Below are 21,292 nucleotides of genomic sequence, written 5' to 3' on the forward strand. Positions count from 1 at the left end.
GGGTAAAACAGCAGGGGACATACAGTTCTCCCCCAAGGAGTTCAGTCTCAAATTTAATTAATGCATTTTTTTTTTTAACAAGCATCATCAGCATGGAAGCATGTCCTCTGGAATGGTGGCCGAAGCATGAAGGGGCACATGAATGTTTAGCATATCTGGCATGTAAAGACTTCACAATGCTGGCTACAAAAGTGCCATGCGAACGTCTCTTCTCACTTTCAGGTGACATTGTAAATAAGAAGCGGGCAGCATTAGCTCCTGTAAATGTAAACAAACTTGTTTGTCTTAGCGATTGGCTGAACAAGAAGGACTGAGTGGACTTGTAGGCTCTGAAGTTTTACATTGTTTTGTTACATGACTGCACTCAAAAACAATCTACATTTGTAAGTTGCAATTTCAAGACAAAGATTGCATTACAGTACTTGTATGAGGTGAATTGAAAAATACTGTTTCTTTTGTTTATCATTTTTGCAGTGCAAATATTTGTAATGAAGATAATGTATACTTTGATTTCAATTACAACACAATACAATATATATGAAAATGTAGAAAAATATCCAAAATATTTAATACATTTCAATTGATATTCTATTATTTAACAGTGCAATTAATCGCGATTAATTTCTTTGAGTTAATCGGGTGAGTTAACTGCAATTAATTGACAGCCCTATTTAAAACCCCTGTAAAACTGAGGCTGGCTCCTTTTATCCTCTTGTTTTTGGCAAAAGCTCAGTGGAAGAAAGGAAGAGTAATGCAACTCACTGAAAAGTACCTAGGAGAGCGATCCATTATCCCCCTACCCCCTTTACAGAGTTACAGGTTCTTCTGTGGCTATATAGAAAAGTCGTTTCTAGCGGTCTCTGAAGAATGGGGATGCCTGCAAGGCCTTTTCAAACTTTCTGTCATTTGTAGGCCACTTACCAGAAGCTGCTGCCTCTGTATTTTCCAAGGTCATTGGAAGAAGAATGTCATTCCTTACCATGCCTTCCTGCAGATATTGGCAATTCAGAAGGGGAGCCAGTGGTACCAGAGCGACAGATCAGGATCAGTGAAAAACCAGGTGCTCCAGATGGTGAGTTATAATTCAACCTTGAAATGTTGGCACAAAAGTCAAGGAAAACCAGAGAGCATGCGCAGAGAATTATGAATCCCATATTTTAGATGGAGTGTACCCAACAGGGAGAATCTTCAGAATGAGATTTTCACCCATGTCCTGCTCAGGCAGCTGCCTGGATTCTACAGCAGTAACTTCTGCTTTCTCCCTTTGTATGTGGGAGGTGACTGGAGGCCTATGCTCGGATTTTCCCCAACGCCACTCATTCTGATGCATTGCACTAGTCTGAGATGCCTGGGAAATCGGCTCTTCTAGTAATTAATGGATAGGGTGGAGGTTGAGGAGGGGCTGGAAACCAACAGTCTCTCTCTTGAAATCCCCTAAATTCAAGCATTTTTACCACCATCTCATGAAAGTCTGTTCTGATCGGGGTTAGGTGATGTGGTGGTAACATCCAAACCCTATCTATGATACAGCTTCCAGCATTGTCTTAGGTGGAGCTGCACCTAGTGGTGAATTACAGATGTGTTTTTTTTTTTTTTTTTTTTTTGTTCTCCCCTAGAGTAGACAAGGCCAATCCATCTGTTCCAAGGATGCATGTCTGCAGTCACCATGGCACTCAGTTTATAGATGCTAAGCCCAGAAGGAGGCCATTATCTAATCTGACCTCTAGTTTAAGAGCTGGAGAGAATACTTTTAGCATTTAAAAGGCAAATTTGTATTTTCAAGGCACTTTATAAACATTGGAGTAACACTGGAAATAGTTCATTGTTATCACTCTACTGGTTGTGGCTAGGGGCAAGTGAGATTGATTTGCCCAAGGTCACAGAGTTAGGCCTGGTCTACATTGTGGGGGGATCGATCTAAGTTACGCAACTTCAGCTATGTGAATAACGTAGCTGAAGTCGACGTACTTGGATCGACTTACAGTGGTGTCTTCACTGCGGTGAGTCGACTGCTGCCGCTCCGCCATCGACTCTGCTTGCACCTCTTGCCGAGCTGGAGTACAGGAGTTGACAGGAGAGCACTCGGATTGATTTATCGCGTCTAGACTAGACGTGATAAATCGACCCCCGCTGGATCGATCGCTGCCCACCGATCCGGCGGGTAGTGAAGACATACCCTACATCGCTAACAGAGCTAATATTAGGTTTCAGGAGTTCCTTGTTCTTAACTCCATGCTAAGTTCAATAGAGGTCATTGCTCTATCAAATGGAACCACAGAAAATTTGTGCATAATAACATGGTGTCTTTTTTTTGTGTTGTGGGTGCAGTCACCTTTTGACTTGGTTGTGTCTTATTGATGTATTGTCATGAGGCAATATTCCCATGTTCATTATTGTGGTTCTCTTGTATGTAGTTTGAGCTCTGGCTTCCTTACAGCTTCTTCACCCATGCTTCCATTGCAGATAACTCGGATGAGGAGGGGCTGGAAGCAGATATATCATTCATTGGTTCCCATGCATTTGCCCGCATGGAGGGAGATGTTGATAAGCAGAGGCGCCTCATCCTTCAGGGACAGTTGTCGGAGGCAGCACTGCAGAAACAGCATCAGAGAAAGTGAGAACATGTTGCCTGTTTCTCTATATGCATGTCTCAGCTAGGCCTGTGACTCTGGGAAAGATCCTTAATGCCCTCTTTCAGTGTCACACAAACTTGCAATCTGTTAGCAGGAAAGCATGGACAAGGCCTAGTTTCATTCTAGATCCCTGGAGTAGCCTCTTGGTGCTAAAATTATGGGACTAGGGGAAGGGTTGGTTTTCATTTTTTGTGGAGTTTTTGTCCCATTGTTTTCATATCTGCAGGACCTAGACCAGGGGTCCCAAACTTTTGAGGGTTACACCCTGCCCCCTTCCCCATGTCCACGTCCCCTGGAGCTGGGGCTGCATCTCTGGGGGGGTGGTAAAGGTTGCTGGGAGCGGGGCCGAGGCCAGGGGCAGAAGCAGAGCCACAGCTGAGCTGTGGTGGGGGCGCCCCACACTTTGGGGACCTCTGATTTAGACACATTGGAGCAGTTGTACTGCCTGTTTTCCACTAGATGGCACAGTTCCATCATAGCTTTCAGTAACTGAGCCTAGTCTTGTCTTTCTAAGACAGGCACACCTGTTTCAGAACTCATGCCCTTTTGAATCCTGAGCACCTAATAAACCCTTTTTCCTCCTATGCTTTTGAAGTTGGAGGGAAGAGAGAATTTTGAGTTGCTGCTTATTTTTTCAGCTGAATTGTATTTTTTCCCTGCTCTTTGCATATCAGAGGCAGGTTTAACTTCCTCCTAGGGAGCCAGTCCTGTGATATGATTCTCATATTTTGGGCATGAGGCATGACTTTGTGTTTGTTGAAGCACTGACTTGTTGCAACTGAAATGCAATACCATTGCACTTGTGTGTGAGGGCTAGAAAAGAGAACCAATTAAGTGTATATTTATTGTCCCAAGCAAAGTAACCAACAGTATAACTAGACAACAGTCAATATTCCTTTTTTTCCAAACACTCCCCATTGAAGCACTTCAGAAGCAGCTTCCTTACTCAAAAGATTGCGACGTTGACTGCTCTATAACACTAAGCGTAGCAGATCCAGCTCCTCCGATTTTTCCAGGCTGATCTTCATGCTTTCTAACACAGATGAAAGAGAGAGACAGCTCTGAACCCATGTGTGTGTTTGACTTTTCTAGTTACAATCGCTGGCTGTGTCAGGCAAGAGCTGAAGACCTGTCCGATGTTGCTTCTCTCAAAGCCTTGTATCAGACAGGTGAGTTCAAGATCCCAAAGGCTGTTTCTTACAGACTTACCAGTAGGAAATGGAATGGCCATTTCCACCTTTGTGTGAAGGAAGGCTCATGAGATGAAGCCTGAGCAAGTGTTTTAATCTAATGACAGATTAAAACGTCTGTCCTACTTCAGTGCCAGGCAGGCCACAGCCAAGCAAGACTTCTGGCATATGAAAGCTAGAATGAGATGTGATGTACTGGGACCATAAATAGAGCTCTAAAAATCTGCGGATATCTGGGGGCCATGTTTGCGGATTGGATGCAGATACAAATTTTGTATCCACACAGGGCTCTAACCATAAGTAATTTGACATCAGTCATAGAAAATCTGCATCTACAAATTCAAGTGGCTTCCTAAATGCAAAGATCTCTAAAGCCGAGCTCAAGGGCTGGCATCTGCTGTGTTTCTTGGGGTATTATTAATTGAGAGGGAAAATATGAGGGCTTAATATAAAAAATATAAGGTGGGCAAAAAGCTAGCTGAAGTGGAGAAGGCAACAGGTTATGCTGAAATGAGAACGATCAGTCTGGAGGGAAGTTACTAGTGAAGAGCCTCAAGGTTTGTCTTGGGGCCAATCTTCATTACTATTTTCATTAGTGACCTTGCCACAAAAGGTAGGAATGTGTTAATGAAGTTGCTGATGACAATGTTGGAAGGTCTCATCAATGCAGAGGAGGGTTGGAGTATTATACAGGAAGAATTGGATGATCTTGAGGACCAGAGCAATAGAAATGGGATGAAATTTAATACTACGAAGTGCAAGGTCATGCACTGAGGGACCAATAAGAATTTCTGCTATAGGAGGGAGTTGAGATGACAGGTTCAGTGACTGAATGTTATTGTTAGGGGACAGGAAGCAATAATTTCCTGTTAGTATTTGGCAGGGATGTGGCAGATGAAATATAATTATTACACTTTTCAAAGTACAGGAACATTCTTGCTAGCAGCATTATTAGAGGTTTTGAATCTGTACAGTCATTGGCTTAAGTCAATTATGTCTCACATACCAGATATTTAACCTGTAAAACTCCTTTAAAAGGTTCTCTCCATCTATAGGTACAAAGTGTACTCTTATTACCAAAAAAAAAAAAAAAACCAATCCTAGTAGCTACTGTAAAATAACTTTCTAAATTATTTTACAATGTGCTTGTATTTACACACAGGCAAGATGGCATTTGATTTCCCCCACCCTACACTCTGGTTGTATAACTCTTCTTCCCCATTTATATATAAACATCATGGAAATCCCATCAAGGAAATCTACAATGTATTCAGCTACCTGTGCGGGGCGGGAGTGTATATTACACCTTTCAAGGAATTAACAATACCATATTTCACATTGTACACATACTATCTAAATTAAGCAACTGTAGCAAAGTCGCTCATGTCTGCGTCAATAAGAACTTAAATATAAGAAGCCCCTTTATGCTAATGTGATTGCAGTTGTTTGAGGGTGTGGTACCTGTTATAGATTACATGTCCATAACAACACACCCTCTTGGTAGTGATAAAGCTGAAAGTTTAGCCTTATAAACAGTATATAGGTAGGTGCTATGTCAGTAAATTGCTGGAACCTCCAGGGTTATTGATTGCAGCCTCCATCTTCAAGGAGTACAACTCTGTATTAAAAACTACCATTTCCAGGTGCTAGGCATCCTTCTGTTTAGATCAAAATGAGTACTATGTAATGGGAGCAGTAGTCTCTGCACTCTTCATCTCCTGTTAAGAATGCTAGTTAATGACATTGTAGAATGCTTGTAGTTAGCTGCCCCTGATTTACAGGGAGACTTTCAAAAACTCAGACTACTTTATGAATGTTATTCAAAGATAAAAGCTTGTGGTTCTCATTTTATTCTGTAGGTGTGGATAATTGTGGTCGCACAGTGATGGTGGTAGTTGGAAGGAATATTCCTGTAACTCTGATAGACATGGAAAAGGTAAAATCTTCATATAAAATTATAGAGCTGTGGCAGTGATTCTTTAGTTAAGGTTGAAAGGCATTTTCTATTAAGTGCAACTATCTCGTCCTGTACCCTCAGCACTAACTTTAGCAGGATATCTCTAGAGGGGTGTGTCTATGCAGAAATCTTCCTACACAGCAGATTATGTACAAACTGCTTGCATAGATACTTTAACATGAAAATATAGCCTATCTAAAACTTTGTATATGAAGATTTTCTGGTAGAAATTTTTCTAGGGAAGTGACTAGATTCTCTTCAGGGAAGCATTGGTGCCTGGCGTTGGCCACTGTCGGAAGACAGGATACTGGGCTAGATGTTCCATTGGTCTGACCCAGTATGGCCGTTCTTTAGCAGGGTAGTGTAGGGACCCCTCTTTCCTTCCAAAGAGATGTAAAGGTGCTTCTGTAACTGGAGACTCTAAAGAAGGTGCAATGAGCAAACTTGTTTCTTGCACATGCAAAATGCCTGGGATCCTGACAAAATATGTGGAGGTTAGGGACATGGAGCAGAGTAAAGGTTGGCTGTAGATATCTCCAGATAATATTTTTGAGCCAGTGTTTAAGACTTCAGTGTTGCATCATGTTTTTGTAATTGAAATATAATATCAGCTTATCTTAAGGCTTTTGGTCTGAATAATATTAGTGCTGGAAGGAAATCTGTTAGCATAGAATGGGACTGTGACAGATTTTTCTGCTGAAAATATAAATGTCTCCCCACCTCAGGCACTCTTGTACTTTATCCATGTCATGGACCACATTGCAGTGAAGGAGTATGTCATAGTATACTTCCACACGCTCACTAGCGATTACAATCACCTGGACTCCGACTTCCTGAAGAAATTGTATGACATCGTCGACATCAAGTGAGTGTCATGAGTAGGAAGAGAAACCCTTCTCCTCTACTCCTCTCCCCATACAGGCCTTTAAGACAGGCCTTTTATCCAGCTTGCGTCCATAGCTAAGGGATTGCTGGGAAGAATTTCACAGGGGCCAATAGACCCAGGTGTCTAACAAAACCAGTAGAGATTAGGCCTGTTTCCTTTCCTGCTCTGAATCAAACCATTTAAACAACTTTCTAGGCATTTCTGTAATGCTTTTTGTAACTTGTGAGTGCCTCAGTTCAACAGGAGATTAATTCTAGTTCTTGCATGCTTGTGTCATATAGTGGTCTCTGCAATCCCTGCCTGTGGCACATCGATCAATAATGAAGGCAGGCGTGTTATATGAGCTCATTCCATCTGCCTGTAAAGGTTGTGTTTCCAAAAGACAGTATTATATACTGGGGTGCTCCATCCATTTTGCTGGAGGAGACATATAGACAGCACTAACAGGTGTAACTAATGTGTAACCCTCTTTGGACTGGAGGATCTGATAGGATTTATCTAGAGATGCAGGGAAACTTTTTGCTTCCTTTGCCTCGCTTATTCTTAGGGCAGCTGTCCTTTGACCTGGAATGTTGTGGGTCAGGGTTAGCACCACAAGCACTTGTGCACAAGTGGACAAATGTCTGCAAACACTTTAAGCTGTGTTTTTGGCTGAATTTAATAGGATGAGCTCATTACTTTATTATTTTTGTTTTTTTTTTAACAAGTGTCATTTTCTTCTTTAAACCAGGTACAAGAGAAACTTGAAGGCAGTGTACTTCGTCCACCCAACATTTCGCTCAAAGGTGAAGTATACTGTACCAAAGGCCAAGAATGCAGACTTCTGAAATAAAATAGGGCATAAAATTGTAGTATAAGGGGAGAAGACATGAGAGAGAGAGAGATTTTAAAACACTAGGCCACGGCTGCTAGATAAGTGTTTTCCAAGAGCTAGTTCGCATTTGGGTACTGTTATTTCTGGCTTATGTGGCTGGTACACTAGCCTTTCCCTTCCTACCTTAATGATGAGCCTCTGTGCTTGGCCCCTGTACACCATTACTGCTCACTTCCCATTTTACTTTGTGTGCTCTGACTTGCAGTGACGCTTCATCTCTCAGGTTGCTATTAACCCACGTTGCATTGCTGGTCATTGCACCCGAATGAGCAATGGCACAGAGCCTCATTATTAAGGTACTGAATGGAGGCAGACGTTAGCTGTTATAGCAGAGATCCTACTTTGATAAACTGGAATAGTTGTCTTGAAAGGCTGAGAATGAAGCTGATCAGTGTTACAGGTGGTTGGGGTACATGTCTGTGGGGTGTCCTCTAACAAAATTAAAGCTTTGAGACCACATTTAATTCTAAGAAAAGAGGCATTAGTTCTTTCTCCTGCTCTCTGGCTTAAAATGTGACATTCAGCTATGTGAACCCAGAAACCTGAATCTTTATCTCTTTGTGGTTTACCACGTGGGCATTTTTTACTCCCAAGGACAGTTATGGTACAAAAGCAGCGTCAGTGTAGGCTTCACACACACGCACCTCATTGCCAGTGTGCCTCAAACCTGATCTGATGTGGGTATTCAAGAGGCAGAGGGAGAAAACTTGATTTCCATGCCATTATTTGACCTCCGCTGAGACTGCCTGCCTCCCCTCTTGTTGGCCTTAGGTCAGCCCAGGAGCATACAGCACAGCTGATAGAGACCTAACAATTAATTTCACATAGGCCACCAAATAGCCTTCATATTTGCTTGCCTGGGTCAGATTCAAACCCATTAACCTGTAGATGAGTCTCCCACTGTCTGTGTCCTGATCTTTTCCAAGAAACTGAGTAGCAGTGATGAGCTAGCAATGGGCTCAGTCAGGATCCTAGATTGTAATATAAAATAATAAGGTGGAAAAGGGAAGAAGAATTCCTTTTGGGGAGGCCTAAGCAAGGCTTCAACATTTTATTTCCTGTGGATTTTTCTAACCTCTTCAAAAGGACGTGTTACTGCTTTGCTCTATGGTCTATAGAGGCGACCAGAAGGTGGTGCTGCTTCTCTTCCTTTGTCTCAACTAGAAGAACAGGAGGACTTGTGGCACCTTAGAGACTAACAAATTTATTAGAGCATAAGCTTTCGTGGACTACAGCCCACTTCTTCGGATGCATATAGAATGGAACATATATTGAGGAGATATATATACACACATACAGAGAGCATAAACAGGTGGGAGTTGTCTTACCACCTCTGAGAGGCCAATTAATTAAGAGAAAAAAAAACTTTTGAAGTGATAATCAAGCTAGCCGAGTACAGACAGACAGTTAGATAACAAGTGTGAGAATACTTACAAGGGGAGATAGATTTAATGTTTGTAATGGCTCAACCATTCCCAGTCCTTATTTAAACCGGAGTTGATTGTGTCTAGTTTGCATATCAATTCTAGCTCAGCAGTTTCTCGTTGGAGTCTGTTTTTGAAGTTTTTCTGTTGTAATATAGCCACCCGCAGGTCTGTCACTGAATGACCAGACAGGTTAAAGTGTTCTCCCACTGGTTTTTGAGTATTTTGATTCCTGATGTCAGATTTGTGTCCATTAATTCTTTTGCGTAGAGACTGTCCGGTTTGGCCAATGTACATGGCAGAGGGGCATTGCTGGCACATGATGGCATATATCACATTGGTAGATGTGCAGGTGAACGAGCCCCTGATGGTATGGCTGATGTGATTAGGTCCTATGATGATGTCACTGTGACATCATCATAGGACCTAATCACATCAGCCATACCATCAGGGGCTCGTTCACCTGCACATCTACCAATGTGATATATGCCATCATGTGCCAGCAATGCCCCTCTGCCATGTACATTGGCCAAACCGGACAGTCTCTACGCAAAAGAATTAATGGACACAAATCTGACATCAGGAATCAAAATACTCAAAAACCAGTGGGAGAACACTTTAACCTGTCTGGTCATTCAGTGACAGACCTGCGGGTGGCTATATTACAACAGAAAAACTTCAAAAACAGACTCCAACGAGAAACTGCTGAGCTAGAATTGATATGCAAACTAGACACAATCAACTCCGGTTTAAATAAGGACTGGGAATGGTTGAGCCATTACAAACATTAAATCTATCTCCCCTTGTAAGTATTCTCACACTTGTTATCTAACTGTCTGTCTGTACTCGGCTAGCTTGATTATCACTTCAAAAGTTTTTTTTCTCTTAATTAATTGGCCTCTCAGAGGTGGTAAGACAACTCCCACCTGTTTATGCTCTCTGTATGTGTGTATATATATCTCCTCAATATATGTTCCATTCTATATGCATCCGAAGAAGTGGGCTGTAGTCCACGAAAGCTTATGCTCTAATAAATTTGTTAGTCTCTAAGGTGCCACAAGTCCTCCTGTTCTTCTTTTTGCGGATACAGACTAACACGGCTGCTACTCTGAAACCTTTGTCTCAACTGTGGATCAAAACAGTAATCAGGGCATTATGCTTGGAAGACCCCCAAAGTGTCAGCAGTGGCCCTAACTAACCTCTTACATGCTGGCACTTTCGAATTAGATGTCAGACTAAGGGCCTGACCTGCCATCTTCATTAGAGAGCCTTTGTCACTTTATGTAAGATAGTAGTATGGTCCCCAGGGTCCAGGCCAGATTCCATCGCAAATGTTTTTTATTCTGTTTGGGTGCCTCCCTGCAATTTCAATAAGTTGAAACATGGTAGAGGAATGTAGGTGATTGTTCTGAGGTTATGAGTTGGGCAAACAACTGTGGTGGTTCCTTGATTTCATTTTATTAATACCACCACCATTTATATAGTTCTTTACACTTGTCAAGTACTGTACTAGAATTCACTTATTAATTCCATACCAGTGTAGCCATCAGCCCTTCTCTTCCCTCATCCATTTGGGTAGTTGTCCATCCCAAAGAACGACGTTTTGAAATAGCCTCCCTTCTGTACCACAAATTGCATGTATAGTCAGCCTTCTGATCATCACTTAGTGAACATTCTGAAACCTCTGAGGTTTTGTAGTGTTGTGTTTTTTCCTTACTTGGGTAACACAAAGTGTATTGGGCCAATGGCGATGCCTGCTGACCAGAAGATTGTGGTAGGTGGTTAAATCCATAGCTTGTGCTAATTAATGGTTTAGTTTGTGAATCCTGAATAGGCTGCCATTTCCTACAACAGTCAAGACAGCACTCAGATATTCAGCTGATAAGAACAGTATGAACAGTTAGATTTAGGGTTTATAGCAGACATGGTCAGTCTGTGGCCTACGAGTGCCCTGTCTTTTAATATGAAGATGTGCTCAGAGCAGACTATGTCCCAGTATGCATTGTCCCATCTTGAGCCCATCAGCATTCCAGTCAGATTAAGTTGCAGCATTGCATGTTTGGACCTGTAGTTCCTGCGTCCCTGACATCTATGTTAAAAATAAAACTGGCTGACTAATCTGCTCATTTTATGATAGGTGGGGCTGATAGTGCTGCCTCCTATTAAGGTTGCCTGATACTTCCCTTTTAAAAACCCCTGTTTCCAGTTGTTTATAACTTTGCCAAACTTAAATCATTTGGAATGAAATTTTCCATGCCCAGTGTCTGCCTCATGACTTGTTCGGTGTTTTGGTTGGTTTGTTGGTTTGGGGGTTGGTTTGTTTTTGTTTTTTTAATTTCACCCAAAATGGTTCAACTGTTTGAGAATGAGGTTTGAAAAATCCATTGTTTGGCCCATATTTAAAATTTCTGGTTACCTTTTCTTTTAAAAGTTCTGGCAACTTTATGCTTTGGAACAGGGATTGAAATTGAGCAGGGAGGTGGCCTTTGTGTCAGGGATGTACCTTTGCTGTCCCTGTGAAAATTTGGCCACATAGGCCTTTGAAAAAGTGAAGTTCCACATGCTCAGTAGAGACTTGTTTAGATTTTTAGCAGCTAAATTCCATAAAGTGTCTGTCCACACTGGGCATGCTCCCTGCAGTTGCAGCTCTGGGCTACAGCAGGCCATTCTGGTTCCAGGCATCTGAACAGAGAGCCATAATTCTGTTTCCTGTGCTTTCAATGAGCCTTGCTGGGCCTAAGCCACATGGAGGAAGAGGAGGAATCAAATGCAGGGGGAACCAGAGCTGAACTGGTGCGAGTAGATAGGGACAAGAAGCCTAAGTGCAGGGAGGTGGAGACTGGGACTGGCAGCCTGGAAGAGAAGCAGGAGAGGCAAAGCAGTGACTGACTGGGTAAGGAGACAGACTGGGACTAAGAACTAGTGAGGCAGAGGAAGGAGGTGAGTGCAAAGGGGAGATAGATCTGATGACGATGTGTGGTTCAGAGGGAAAACTGGGATTGGCTGGGCAAAGAGACTAGGCCAAAGAATCAGTGGTGAAGGAGAGGGATGCTGAGATTGGATGAGGAGTTTGGGGACAGCGGATTGGGGCTGGGAGCCACAGTGGGTGGTGGGTTGAGTGGAGGCCAGGTTTGTGGGGATAAAACAGATGAAGTGCTTTTTGGGTGGGGCAGTTGGGAATGGTGGGGCAAAGGAAACTGAGGACAAGGAGTTAAGGGGTTGGTGATACTGGGACTGAAATGTAGAGTCCAGAGGGTGAGACTAAGATTTGTTGGGGCAAGGAGACTGGAACTGATCTGAGTAGCCTGAGGTGAAGAAAACAGGACTGGGATGAAGAACCAGGGGTGGCAAAGAGGCAGGACTGAGATAAATTGGAGGGAATAGGGCAAAAGGGGTCATGCTTCAGGTCAACAGGCAGAGGGGTCTGTGACCTTGCAGGGGTTCTCACCTTTTTCTTTCTGAGGCTCCAGCCAACATGGTATAAAAATTGCCTGGCCCAACTGTGCCACAACAACTGGCCGGCGTTGGGTAGCAAGCAGGGCAATTGCCTGGGACCCCATGCCACAAGGGGTACTGCAAAGCTAAGTTGCTCAGGCTTTGGCTTTAGCCCTGGGTGGTGGGGCTCAGGGCTCTGAACTGCAGTCTCGCACAGCGGGGCTTTGCCTTTCTGCCCTGGGCACTAGCGACTCTAACACTGGCCATGCTTGGCAGACCCCCTGAAACCTGCTCGCAGCCTCCCAGGGGGCCCCAGATCCCTGGTTGCTGTAATATAGTGGTTCTCACACTTCCTGCCCAAGCCTGTAATGGAACACAAGATCTCTGAGTCTCAAAATTACTCTGTCATGTATGAACTCTCCAGGCAAAGTGTCTCATTCCCCTTCTAGTGCTGGTCCTACTATTGCTATAAGTTGCTCTATTAGGTCAAGTGGCAGAACTCTGAGCAGTGCATGTAAAGGGTGCAACCTGCTGATGAACCATGTCAGTGTCAGTATGGTTCCACATGATGGAATTCAATTTTTTCAGATTGCTTTTTTAAAAAAACTAGAAAATTACACGCACACAAAAAACTATTAAAAGACCATTATTAAGGCCGCTAAGTCAAGTATTTAAAAGTTAGGAAATCCTCCTGTGCATATGCATTATGCCGTGTTTAATTACATGATCACATTATTTTTCCCATAGGACCCCTGCCTCAATCACTACACAGGATGGACCTGCTCTAGGGATGAATCAGAGTTGTGTAGTAAAGGAGGCTGTTGTCTGTAGGACTTCTGCCATGAGGCAGAAATTGGAAGATACGTACTATTAGTAGTACCAGGAAGTGTGGGTGTAGACCTTCCCCCACCCCCCAAGCTAAGGGAGTGGAACCACTGAGTCCAGGCTACTAGTGATTTATGAGGACAATGAAAAAGGAAAAACAGGATCGGGAAAGGGGTCAAAAATCCAGGAGGGGCACCAAACAGTGTGTCCTAGACAGCATCCACTGTTCCTCAAAGGCATCTAAGGAGTCAGTGGACACCATCCAGAGGAAAACTGCTTGGAGGCATGATTGGATAAAGGAACAGAAATAGACCCCACTGTCGCAGAGCGCCCCCTCCCGTTCAGCTTCCTCCTCCTGGATAGATGGCTGGCCATCTTGGCCAGCACCAGGAGAAGGTTGCCAAGGCGGTCTTGTGACTTTGTAGCACAGTGTGGTAGACTGTTGTCAAGGAAGTGAATGTTGTGGTGGCCTGCAATCCTCTTTCCCTTTCAGAGCTATCAGAATTTACTTGTAGAACAAAAAAAAAAAATCTAGAGGTTCCAAGTGGAGATAGCCCTGCACAGATCTTGCTTGTGAAGTAAATAAAAGCCTGCCCAAGTCTTTAGGTTTCTTGTCAAAGACTGCAGCAGAATTCTGAAATAGCTACAAGCAGGAAGAACATACTGGGGATTAGCATGCAGAGAAAAAAGCCAAGTGTCCTCCTTTGCTTCAAATTCCAGAATGCAGTTGTGCTACTTTAGGGGCCTTTCAGCCAGAGTAAGATTGACCAGGTCAGCCTCATAAACTCACTTAACTCTTAGGGTGAAACGTGTACTCTCGTAAACTGAGACCCAGTAACTTGTATTTCTCAAATGCCTTCCATCTGATAGAGCTTTGCAGACTCACCAAACTAAAGTACAAACAGAAATCACTTAGCTACCCCTGGGATGGAATATAGCAACACAATTGAGGACAAAAAGTGGGAAATGCTGTATAAAAGTGAAACTGCAGAGGAAATATAGGGCGGTAAAATGGAATTAAACAAAGATAGAATTTGAGCAAGCTAGTATTCTAAGGCAGAGTTTCTCAACAATTGGATCACAAACCCCAAAGGGAGGGGGCACAAAAGACAATCCAGGGCCCCAAGGCAGTGAAAGTTTTTTGTTACAATCTAAAAGAGAAAATCTCATTCCCTTGCTCCCTTACCTATAAAGGTCAGATTATTCTCAGTCAGCCTCTCAAATCTCACACACAGTAATAATAAATACTAATTGTGAAGTGCTTTGAGATCTACAGATGAAAAGTGCCATATAAAGAGTTAGTTGCTATTATTATATATACTTATTGTTATCATTGGTACTCTCTAGCAAATGTGAGACAGTAGTGACAATTTTTGCTTTGAATAAGGGACCACCAGCCAGAAAAGGTTGAGAAACATTGCTGTAAGGAAAAAATGTTGTGGGATCTTTAATGATAATCAGAGCCTCAGTTTTGCAGGTCATGCAAAAGACAATACCTCCACGTCGTGCAGAGGTTTTCAATCTGTACTGACTTGGAGGGAAAATGCCCCCTATTGAATTACCAGCCCGACACCACTTCTTACAGGAGTAAAGTTGGGCTGAGGTAAGGAGAACAGGGAGAAAACAATGGAGACAAGCCAGGGCTGAATTTTCTGGAGGCTTCAAATCTGGTGTCCCAAGAATTCTGGAGATTCTGTTCTCATGGATATATGTTAAAGAAATGCTAATCATTTTATTGCCAATAGCTTTACCAATTTTCCCTTTACTTTTTCTTATGCTGGACCTCCAAGAAACCCCAGCCTTCAGGCCCTTCATCCAGGCAACCTGCCATGCACCTGAAGATAACTGGATAAAGTTCCCTCTGGAGCCTGTAAATGCCATTCCTGCGAGCAGAAGGTGTCATTAGAATGACACTGCTCTTTCACTGGCCTTAATCTTATCTTCTGGGCTTCTTGTCTATGACTTAAATGTTTCTCTTGGGGTGGTTGCTTCAAAGTGTAATCTGTTTTTATTTCTCTCCACTGTCTTCTACCCAATCTCCTTATCCCTCCCCAACTTTACTCCTGTAAGGAGAGCATTTGTTTACAAGAGAGAGCTCATGGGGCCTGCTGCTGGCTATTGAAGGAGAATGTATCTCCTTATGGAGTGTGAGATGAGACGCACAGTAGGAAGTGGCCAGTAGGAGATTGCTTGACTCACATGAACACTTCAGGGCTGCCATGTCTTTGCAGTCTCTGAGCCAGGAGAGTCCCATAAGATCTAAATTGCTTAGATGTCTTCAGAAGTTCATGTTTCTGTCTGCTTTGCTTTTCAGTGTTCCTAGGGCAAGACCCTGTATTTCTCAAGCGCAAGAGCAGGAGCTCTTTGCTTGTAAGCTTTCCACCATCCCCCAGTGCCCTCCTCTTAGATCTCTCAGCATTGTATTTCAGTTCTTAAATCTGTAACGTAAATAATCCATGTTATTGCTGTACTGAATCCTGGCATACTTGATGGCTTCCATCTGTTGTATTTCTGTACACTATTTGTAGGCCTGCTGGGCTCTAGAGATTTTTATCATGCTCTTGGCAGACCAGAGCTGTGCTTGTTTTGTAGGGGCCATGAACATGGTTTATGCTGCCAGCCAACATTCTTTGTTTTATTTGAGAAGAGAAACTGTTTTAAATTATGTGCATTCTAAGGCTAGTGGCTTTTTATAGAGCATGTTGCTCTAAACTAAGTCTGCAGAGGTGAGAGCACAGCAGTGATCCCCAAAACAGAGGGTAACTGAAGCAAGGTGTGAATGGCTAATGCTGAGTAATCCATTGTACACAAAAAGGCAGCTAATGCTGTCTTTTCTTTATTCCTGCTCTGATGTGAGTGTTCCATGGTCTGCGCAGGAGTCAGGTGCTGCTGGAAGGTGACCGCACTGGAGAGAAAAGTCCTCTATTTATCCCCCCAAAAATACTGTATTCTGGATAATATTTTATTGCATTACGTGTAATCAATTATGCTTCTGCATATTGAATGTCTGTGGTGAACTTAACTTCATTGTTTCAATGCTCCAGCCTCTCCTGTTGTCAGGGAATGAAAATTACCGTGGTGCAAGATTTGAAATCTGCTATATTCAGACCAGTGACAAAAACACTTGGCTAGAATGAGGAATCAAGTGACAGTTTTAGGGTCAGAGGTCTCACCATCAGAACTAATAGCAAATCTGAATGTCAGTGGGAAACCTGGTCATCTCCACTTTCTAGTAGTGTATACCCTCTGATTCTAGCCTTGGTACATCATAAAATATCAATCTAAAAACACTGCTCATTCCAATTGCTTCTCCCTTCCACTACATCGCACATGCACACACACTCAACCTCCCAATCTGGTTGTACTGTTTAAGGATGGGGACACTGTACTTTTCAAGGACGCTATTTGCTTCCTTCAGCTCAAATGTTGAGCTTAAACTAAAGATGATCTGTTTGGGACTGACCTTTACATACAAAATATCTCTTTATTTTTAATCCACCATTCTATCAGAATTTTTCCATTTCATAAATTGCAGCAGCAATATACAAACTCTCTCGTGCCAGCACCTATATGTTTCTGTTGACATGCTGGATGCCAGTGCAGTAAACGAAAACTGTGCTATAGTTCAACAAACAAAATTTGAAAGGAAAACCATTTTCAGGCTTCTCTCTCTCCTCCCCGTCATCTCCTCCTCCCCACCCCCACACACCCCCAACACATCTGAAAACAATCCAGGGCCTGCAATAAGTTTGTTTGCGTTAGCACCTTCCAACTCTCCTTAGAAGTTGCTCTCTTCTCTAAATGCAAAGCTTTCAATTGTACCCAAATTTGTTCTGTTCAGTGTGCCTTCACATCATTTCCCCTGCTAACTGCATATAACAAACTGCATTTGCCACATTGGTAACCCTGACTTATATATTCTAATAGTTACTACATGGGTTTTGTAGTCCAGAGGGAATTATGCTTTATATTCAATGCATAGCTGAGCAAGTGGAATGGCTGAGATATTGCAAAGTGAGGGACAAAATAGCCCCTGGACTAAAAGTTTGAGACACGGGGAATTTTTTTTACCACTAACAAATTGCCATATTCAGTAGTGTACATACACACAGATCTGTCTCCTCCAGTCAACAGGGACTGGACTTACTGTATGTGTTGGAAGAATGGGATGTGCTGTGGTGTCCGAGTGGGAAGACTGGTTTAAGCCAGTTTTACATTGTGCTCTAAAAATTCGGTTTGAAATCATCCTCTTCTCCTCCCAGAAGTCATTTCAATATATGTAGACCAGTTGCCCACACTAATAGGCAATAACAAAACCACACCTGACTGGTAATTCCCTATCTGATTTACATGGGGAGGACAAAGCTGAGTTAGCTGCTCTACATTGTGTCCTGTTACAAAAAGATCTGAAGGAGAGTCAAGGTTAGGACCTAAAATTAAGACTTACGGGTTTTGGGCAGCAGATGTGAGTTGGGTCTGATGCCATTTGAGCAGATGTAGTGTATAGGAAAGAGGGAAACAAATACCCAGAACAGAGAGGATGTATCTATCAGTGGGGTCTTGGGACAACTGAAGGTCACTTTTTTTTCTAAATTGCCCTAGGAAAACTGGTGCTAACAGGCAGTAAAACTAAGGCAAGGAAAGAGATTGATCTGACTAATCTGGAAGTGCAGAGTTTTGGAAATAGCAGAATGGGAAGGAGTAAATAGACACCAATTCCGTGCAGCAATACGGGGGTGTAGAATTAAGAAAAATGTCAGTCTGGAGTTTGAAGCACTATTCTGTAGTGCAAGTAACAGCTTGCTAGACTAGCAATTGAGATGGAGTATTCTTTATTGTTGTGTGCTCACAGTTACAATGCTGAAGCTTGATTGGTTTATACGAGTACGGAATAATATGTTGAACCTGAAGACTCAGAAATGGTATCGGTTTAATTTTTTTTTTTTCTGTTTAGGTCTCAACGTGGTTTTTCACAACCTTTACCGTCTCAGGGCTAAAGGACAAAATCCACTATGTGGAAAACCTTCAGCAATTGTTCACAGCCATACCCCCAGAACAGATTGACTTCCCCCCTTTTGTCCTTGAATATGATGCCAGGGTAAGTGGCTTCAGGTGATAAGCATCTGTTTGTGCTCCCAAGTGCAGTTGTTGAGTATCTTACTGCTTTGTGAAGCAGACTGGAAAAAGTCATCTTCACCCTCTTAAAAGGAAGTCTAGATGGATTGCTGGGGAAACTAATAGCTCTTTTTGAACTTCATAGAAACAGTCAGTTGTCCCATGTTAGTCTTTTCTACGTCAATCTCTGAGGAGAAGGTTTGGCCCAGAAACGGCCCTTTATTCTAGTAGAGGCTTCTCTTATATTTTTGTGTATAAATTAGGGACACCACTCTTTGCCTAGCCAACGGCCACACCAAGTTTGTATTAAATGAAGACGATTGTAGCCAACCTAATCAGTAAGCTAGATGGAGATGCAGCATTCAGCACTCCACATTGATCTGAGCAGCCTGGATTGCAGACCTGTAGTCCTCATGGGCCCACACCTCCATAATGAAGATTAGGGTCGTTATGGTTTGCTTTTCTTGGGGAAGAGCAGTCTCTTTGATGAAGCAGATTGTGTCCATTAATTTGAAAGCAGAGGTATGGCTGGTCTGTCTCTTCTTGAATCCTAGGTGCCCTACAGAATCCGATTTTAGAAGTATTCACCTCTCTTATTCTCTCTGCTTGCTTCTCTCCCTCACCTTGCTTATCTCCTGACAGCCTCACTAAGCTTTGTTTTCCATGGCTTATCGAGTAGCTATATGGGGCTATTAACAGTTTTCAGTAACATTCTGAGAAGTTCACTAACCTAAAACCTGACGCACAGAGGACTGTTGCTGTCTGCCATCCCACTGCTGTTGGAGCTGCTTTGTGTTGTCTTGTACTGTTTTATGGCCTTCAAACTTTGTTTCCTCTTCCCAGCCCCAAATTAGCACATATACCAGGGGTGGGCAAACTACAGCCTGTGGGCTGGATCCGGCCCGTGAGCCGTTTTAAGCCGGTCCATGAGCCACACCACACAGCTCGGCCCCGCTCCAGCTGGGGCGGGGGCCAGACCACGCAGCTTGGCCCCTCTCCGGCTCCTACATGCTCCAATGGGAGCTGCAGGGGTGGTGCCTGCAGATGGGGCAGTGTGCAGAGCCGCCTGTCCGTGCCTCCGCGTAGGTGCCGGAACAGGGACATGCCACTGCTTCTGGGAGCCGCTTGAGGTAAGCGCTGCTCGGAGCTTGCACCCCCTAAGCCTCTCCCCATGCCCCAGCCCTGATCCCTCTCCTGCTCTTCAAACCCCTCGATCCCAGCCCAGAGCACCCTTCTACACCCCAAACTCCTCATCTCCAGCCCCACCGCAGAGCCCACACCCCCTCCCGCACCCCAACACCAATTTTGTGAGCATTCATGGCCCGCCATACAATTTCTATTCCCCGATGTGGCCCTCGGGCCAAAAATTTTGCCCACCCCAACATACACTCATTAGGGAAAGGGAGTGAAGAGGAGGAACAGCTCTTGGCTGTCTTAGTCCTTTCGTCCTCCTGGACTTCTCCCCCAAAGTGCCAGACAAATGTGACTCAGTGTCATTCTGACCCAAATTTGCCCTCTCTTTAAATACAGAGGAACAGACACTGCATGTCTCTGCAGGCAGTGTGCCATCTTGAGCTGACCTACTGGTCACATTTGATGCTGACATTTGCAGTCTCGACAGGCCACGGCTTTGGTTTTAGGCTAAAGCAGCTGTGATCTGCTGTGTTCAAATCAGGAGCAAGCAACTTTCAGGCTCCCAGCAAGTTGCCAATGCCATTCTCAGCAGGGTGAAGTTTGGATGCTACTGTACTAGGATACAAGAGGGGTGGTCAAGAATGTTTGTTTAATTATGCCTCCTTTTCATCCCTCAGTTGCATGCACTTGAGAGTTGGAAACACATTTAGTTAACTTCTCATTCCTTTATCACAGGAAAATGGGCCTTACTATTCTTCTTACCCCTCATCTCCTGACCTGTGATCTGCAGCCCTGCAATACTGCTGGTTTCCCATGGAGCCGATGACCTGATGCCTGCTGATCCCATGTGCATTTGTCCATGTACAGAATTCAGAGAAAGGGTTTTGCCCCCAGCTCTGATATTTTTTTACTGATGAGATATTTTCAAGCACACAAGCAATCGGAGAACTTTATGCCACTGTGAACTGTACTACTATTTCAGATCTATTTACCCAAAGGAAAAGTTGATTTCAGGATCACTTGGTGGATTTTATTTTCTTCTTCTTTTGGAAGGTATTGAGTTTTATGCCTGAATCGACTTTTTTGCTCTCCCGGAAAACCATTAGAGATACTTCAATCATGTTTTTACTTAACATTGTCTGGTTCCAGCTCCATTTAGAATACCCTGTTTTACAAATGATCTACAGCAACAGCCTGATACTGTTGCTCATCTTATGGTCTATGCTTCAGTTCCAATTATTTTTCCCTTCTCTTAGTGCTGATTGTTCTAGTGATGACCTTGCAAAAGGAGCTGGAATCAGGAATATCACAGTCATGGAGTGAGCAAAGCACTATGCCAAGCGAACTCTGTGGCGGTGTTTAGTACCAGAAATGGTCTAGTCCCTGTTTGTTTTCCCTGGAAGATGTGATAAGTTGGGATGCCATTGCTCTCCCATTAAGAATAAAATTGAAAAATATGTCTGCATCTCTCCTGTAATTCTAGGTAGTTGTGGTCTCTCATCTTTCAAACAGACACATGCATAAATGTTGTAAATAAATGCCATCTGCTTGACATTGCAGCCAGCACCCTAATTACTCTTGTATGTATTAAAAGATTCAGTGATGCAGCTTCTATTTTCTTGAAAATAATCAGGCTCTGGGAAAAGACTCTACACTCCCTCTCACAGTGTAACAGGGACACTATCAACTAGCTCTGAGAGCTCTGGCAAGTAAAGCTTTAAACGTTGACTTCCCAGGGGCATAAGATTGGAGTCCAGCATAGCGCGCACAATCCATGAAACAGTTACAGAAGTGGGGGGAGATGCTGTCTTATTAAATA

At 43.3% G+C, this 21,292-nt stretch overlaps 1 protein-coding gene across 7 annotated transcripts in view; it reads left to right on the forward strand.

Annotated features, from left to right (window-relative positions):
* The window catches only part of GDAP2 (ganglioside induced differentiation associated protein 2), a 44,254-nt gene extending 23,174 nt beyond the window's left edge, over nt 1-21,080 (forward strand). For 6 of the 7 annotated variants that reach the window (XM_065586345.1, XM_005292728.4, XM_065586356.1 and 3 more), the window contains 8 exons: nt 913-1,072; nt 2,464-2,614; nt 3,726-3,802; nt 5,683-5,759; nt 6,506-6,645; nt 7,397-7,451; nt 18,179-18,322; nt 20,209-21,080. In XM_065586345.1, coding sequence (XP_065442417.1) covers nt 913-1,072; nt 2,464-2,614; nt 3,726-3,802; nt 5,683-5,759; nt 6,506-6,645; nt 7,397-7,451; nt 18,179-18,322; nt 20,209-20,256 — 852 coding nt within the window. In that variant the 3' untranslated portion in view covers nt 20,257-21,080. The remainder of the gene's footprint in view (nt 1-912; nt 1,073-2,463; nt 2,615-3,725; nt 3,803-5,682; nt 5,760-6,505; nt 6,646-7,396; nt 7,452-18,178; nt 18,323-20,208) is intronic. The other variant, XM_065586350.1, reaches the window with a different exon arrangement.
* Nucleotides 21,081-21,292: the final 212 nt, after the last annotated feature.

The sequence above is a fragment of the Chrysemys picta genome, chromosome 1 (assembly GCF_011386835.1).
Source record: "Chrysemys picta bellii isolate R12L10 chromosome 1, ASM1138683v2, whole genome shotgun sequence".
Classification (NCBI taxonomy): domain Eukaryota; kingdom Metazoa; phylum Chordata; order Testudines; family Emydidae; genus Chrysemys; species Chrysemys picta.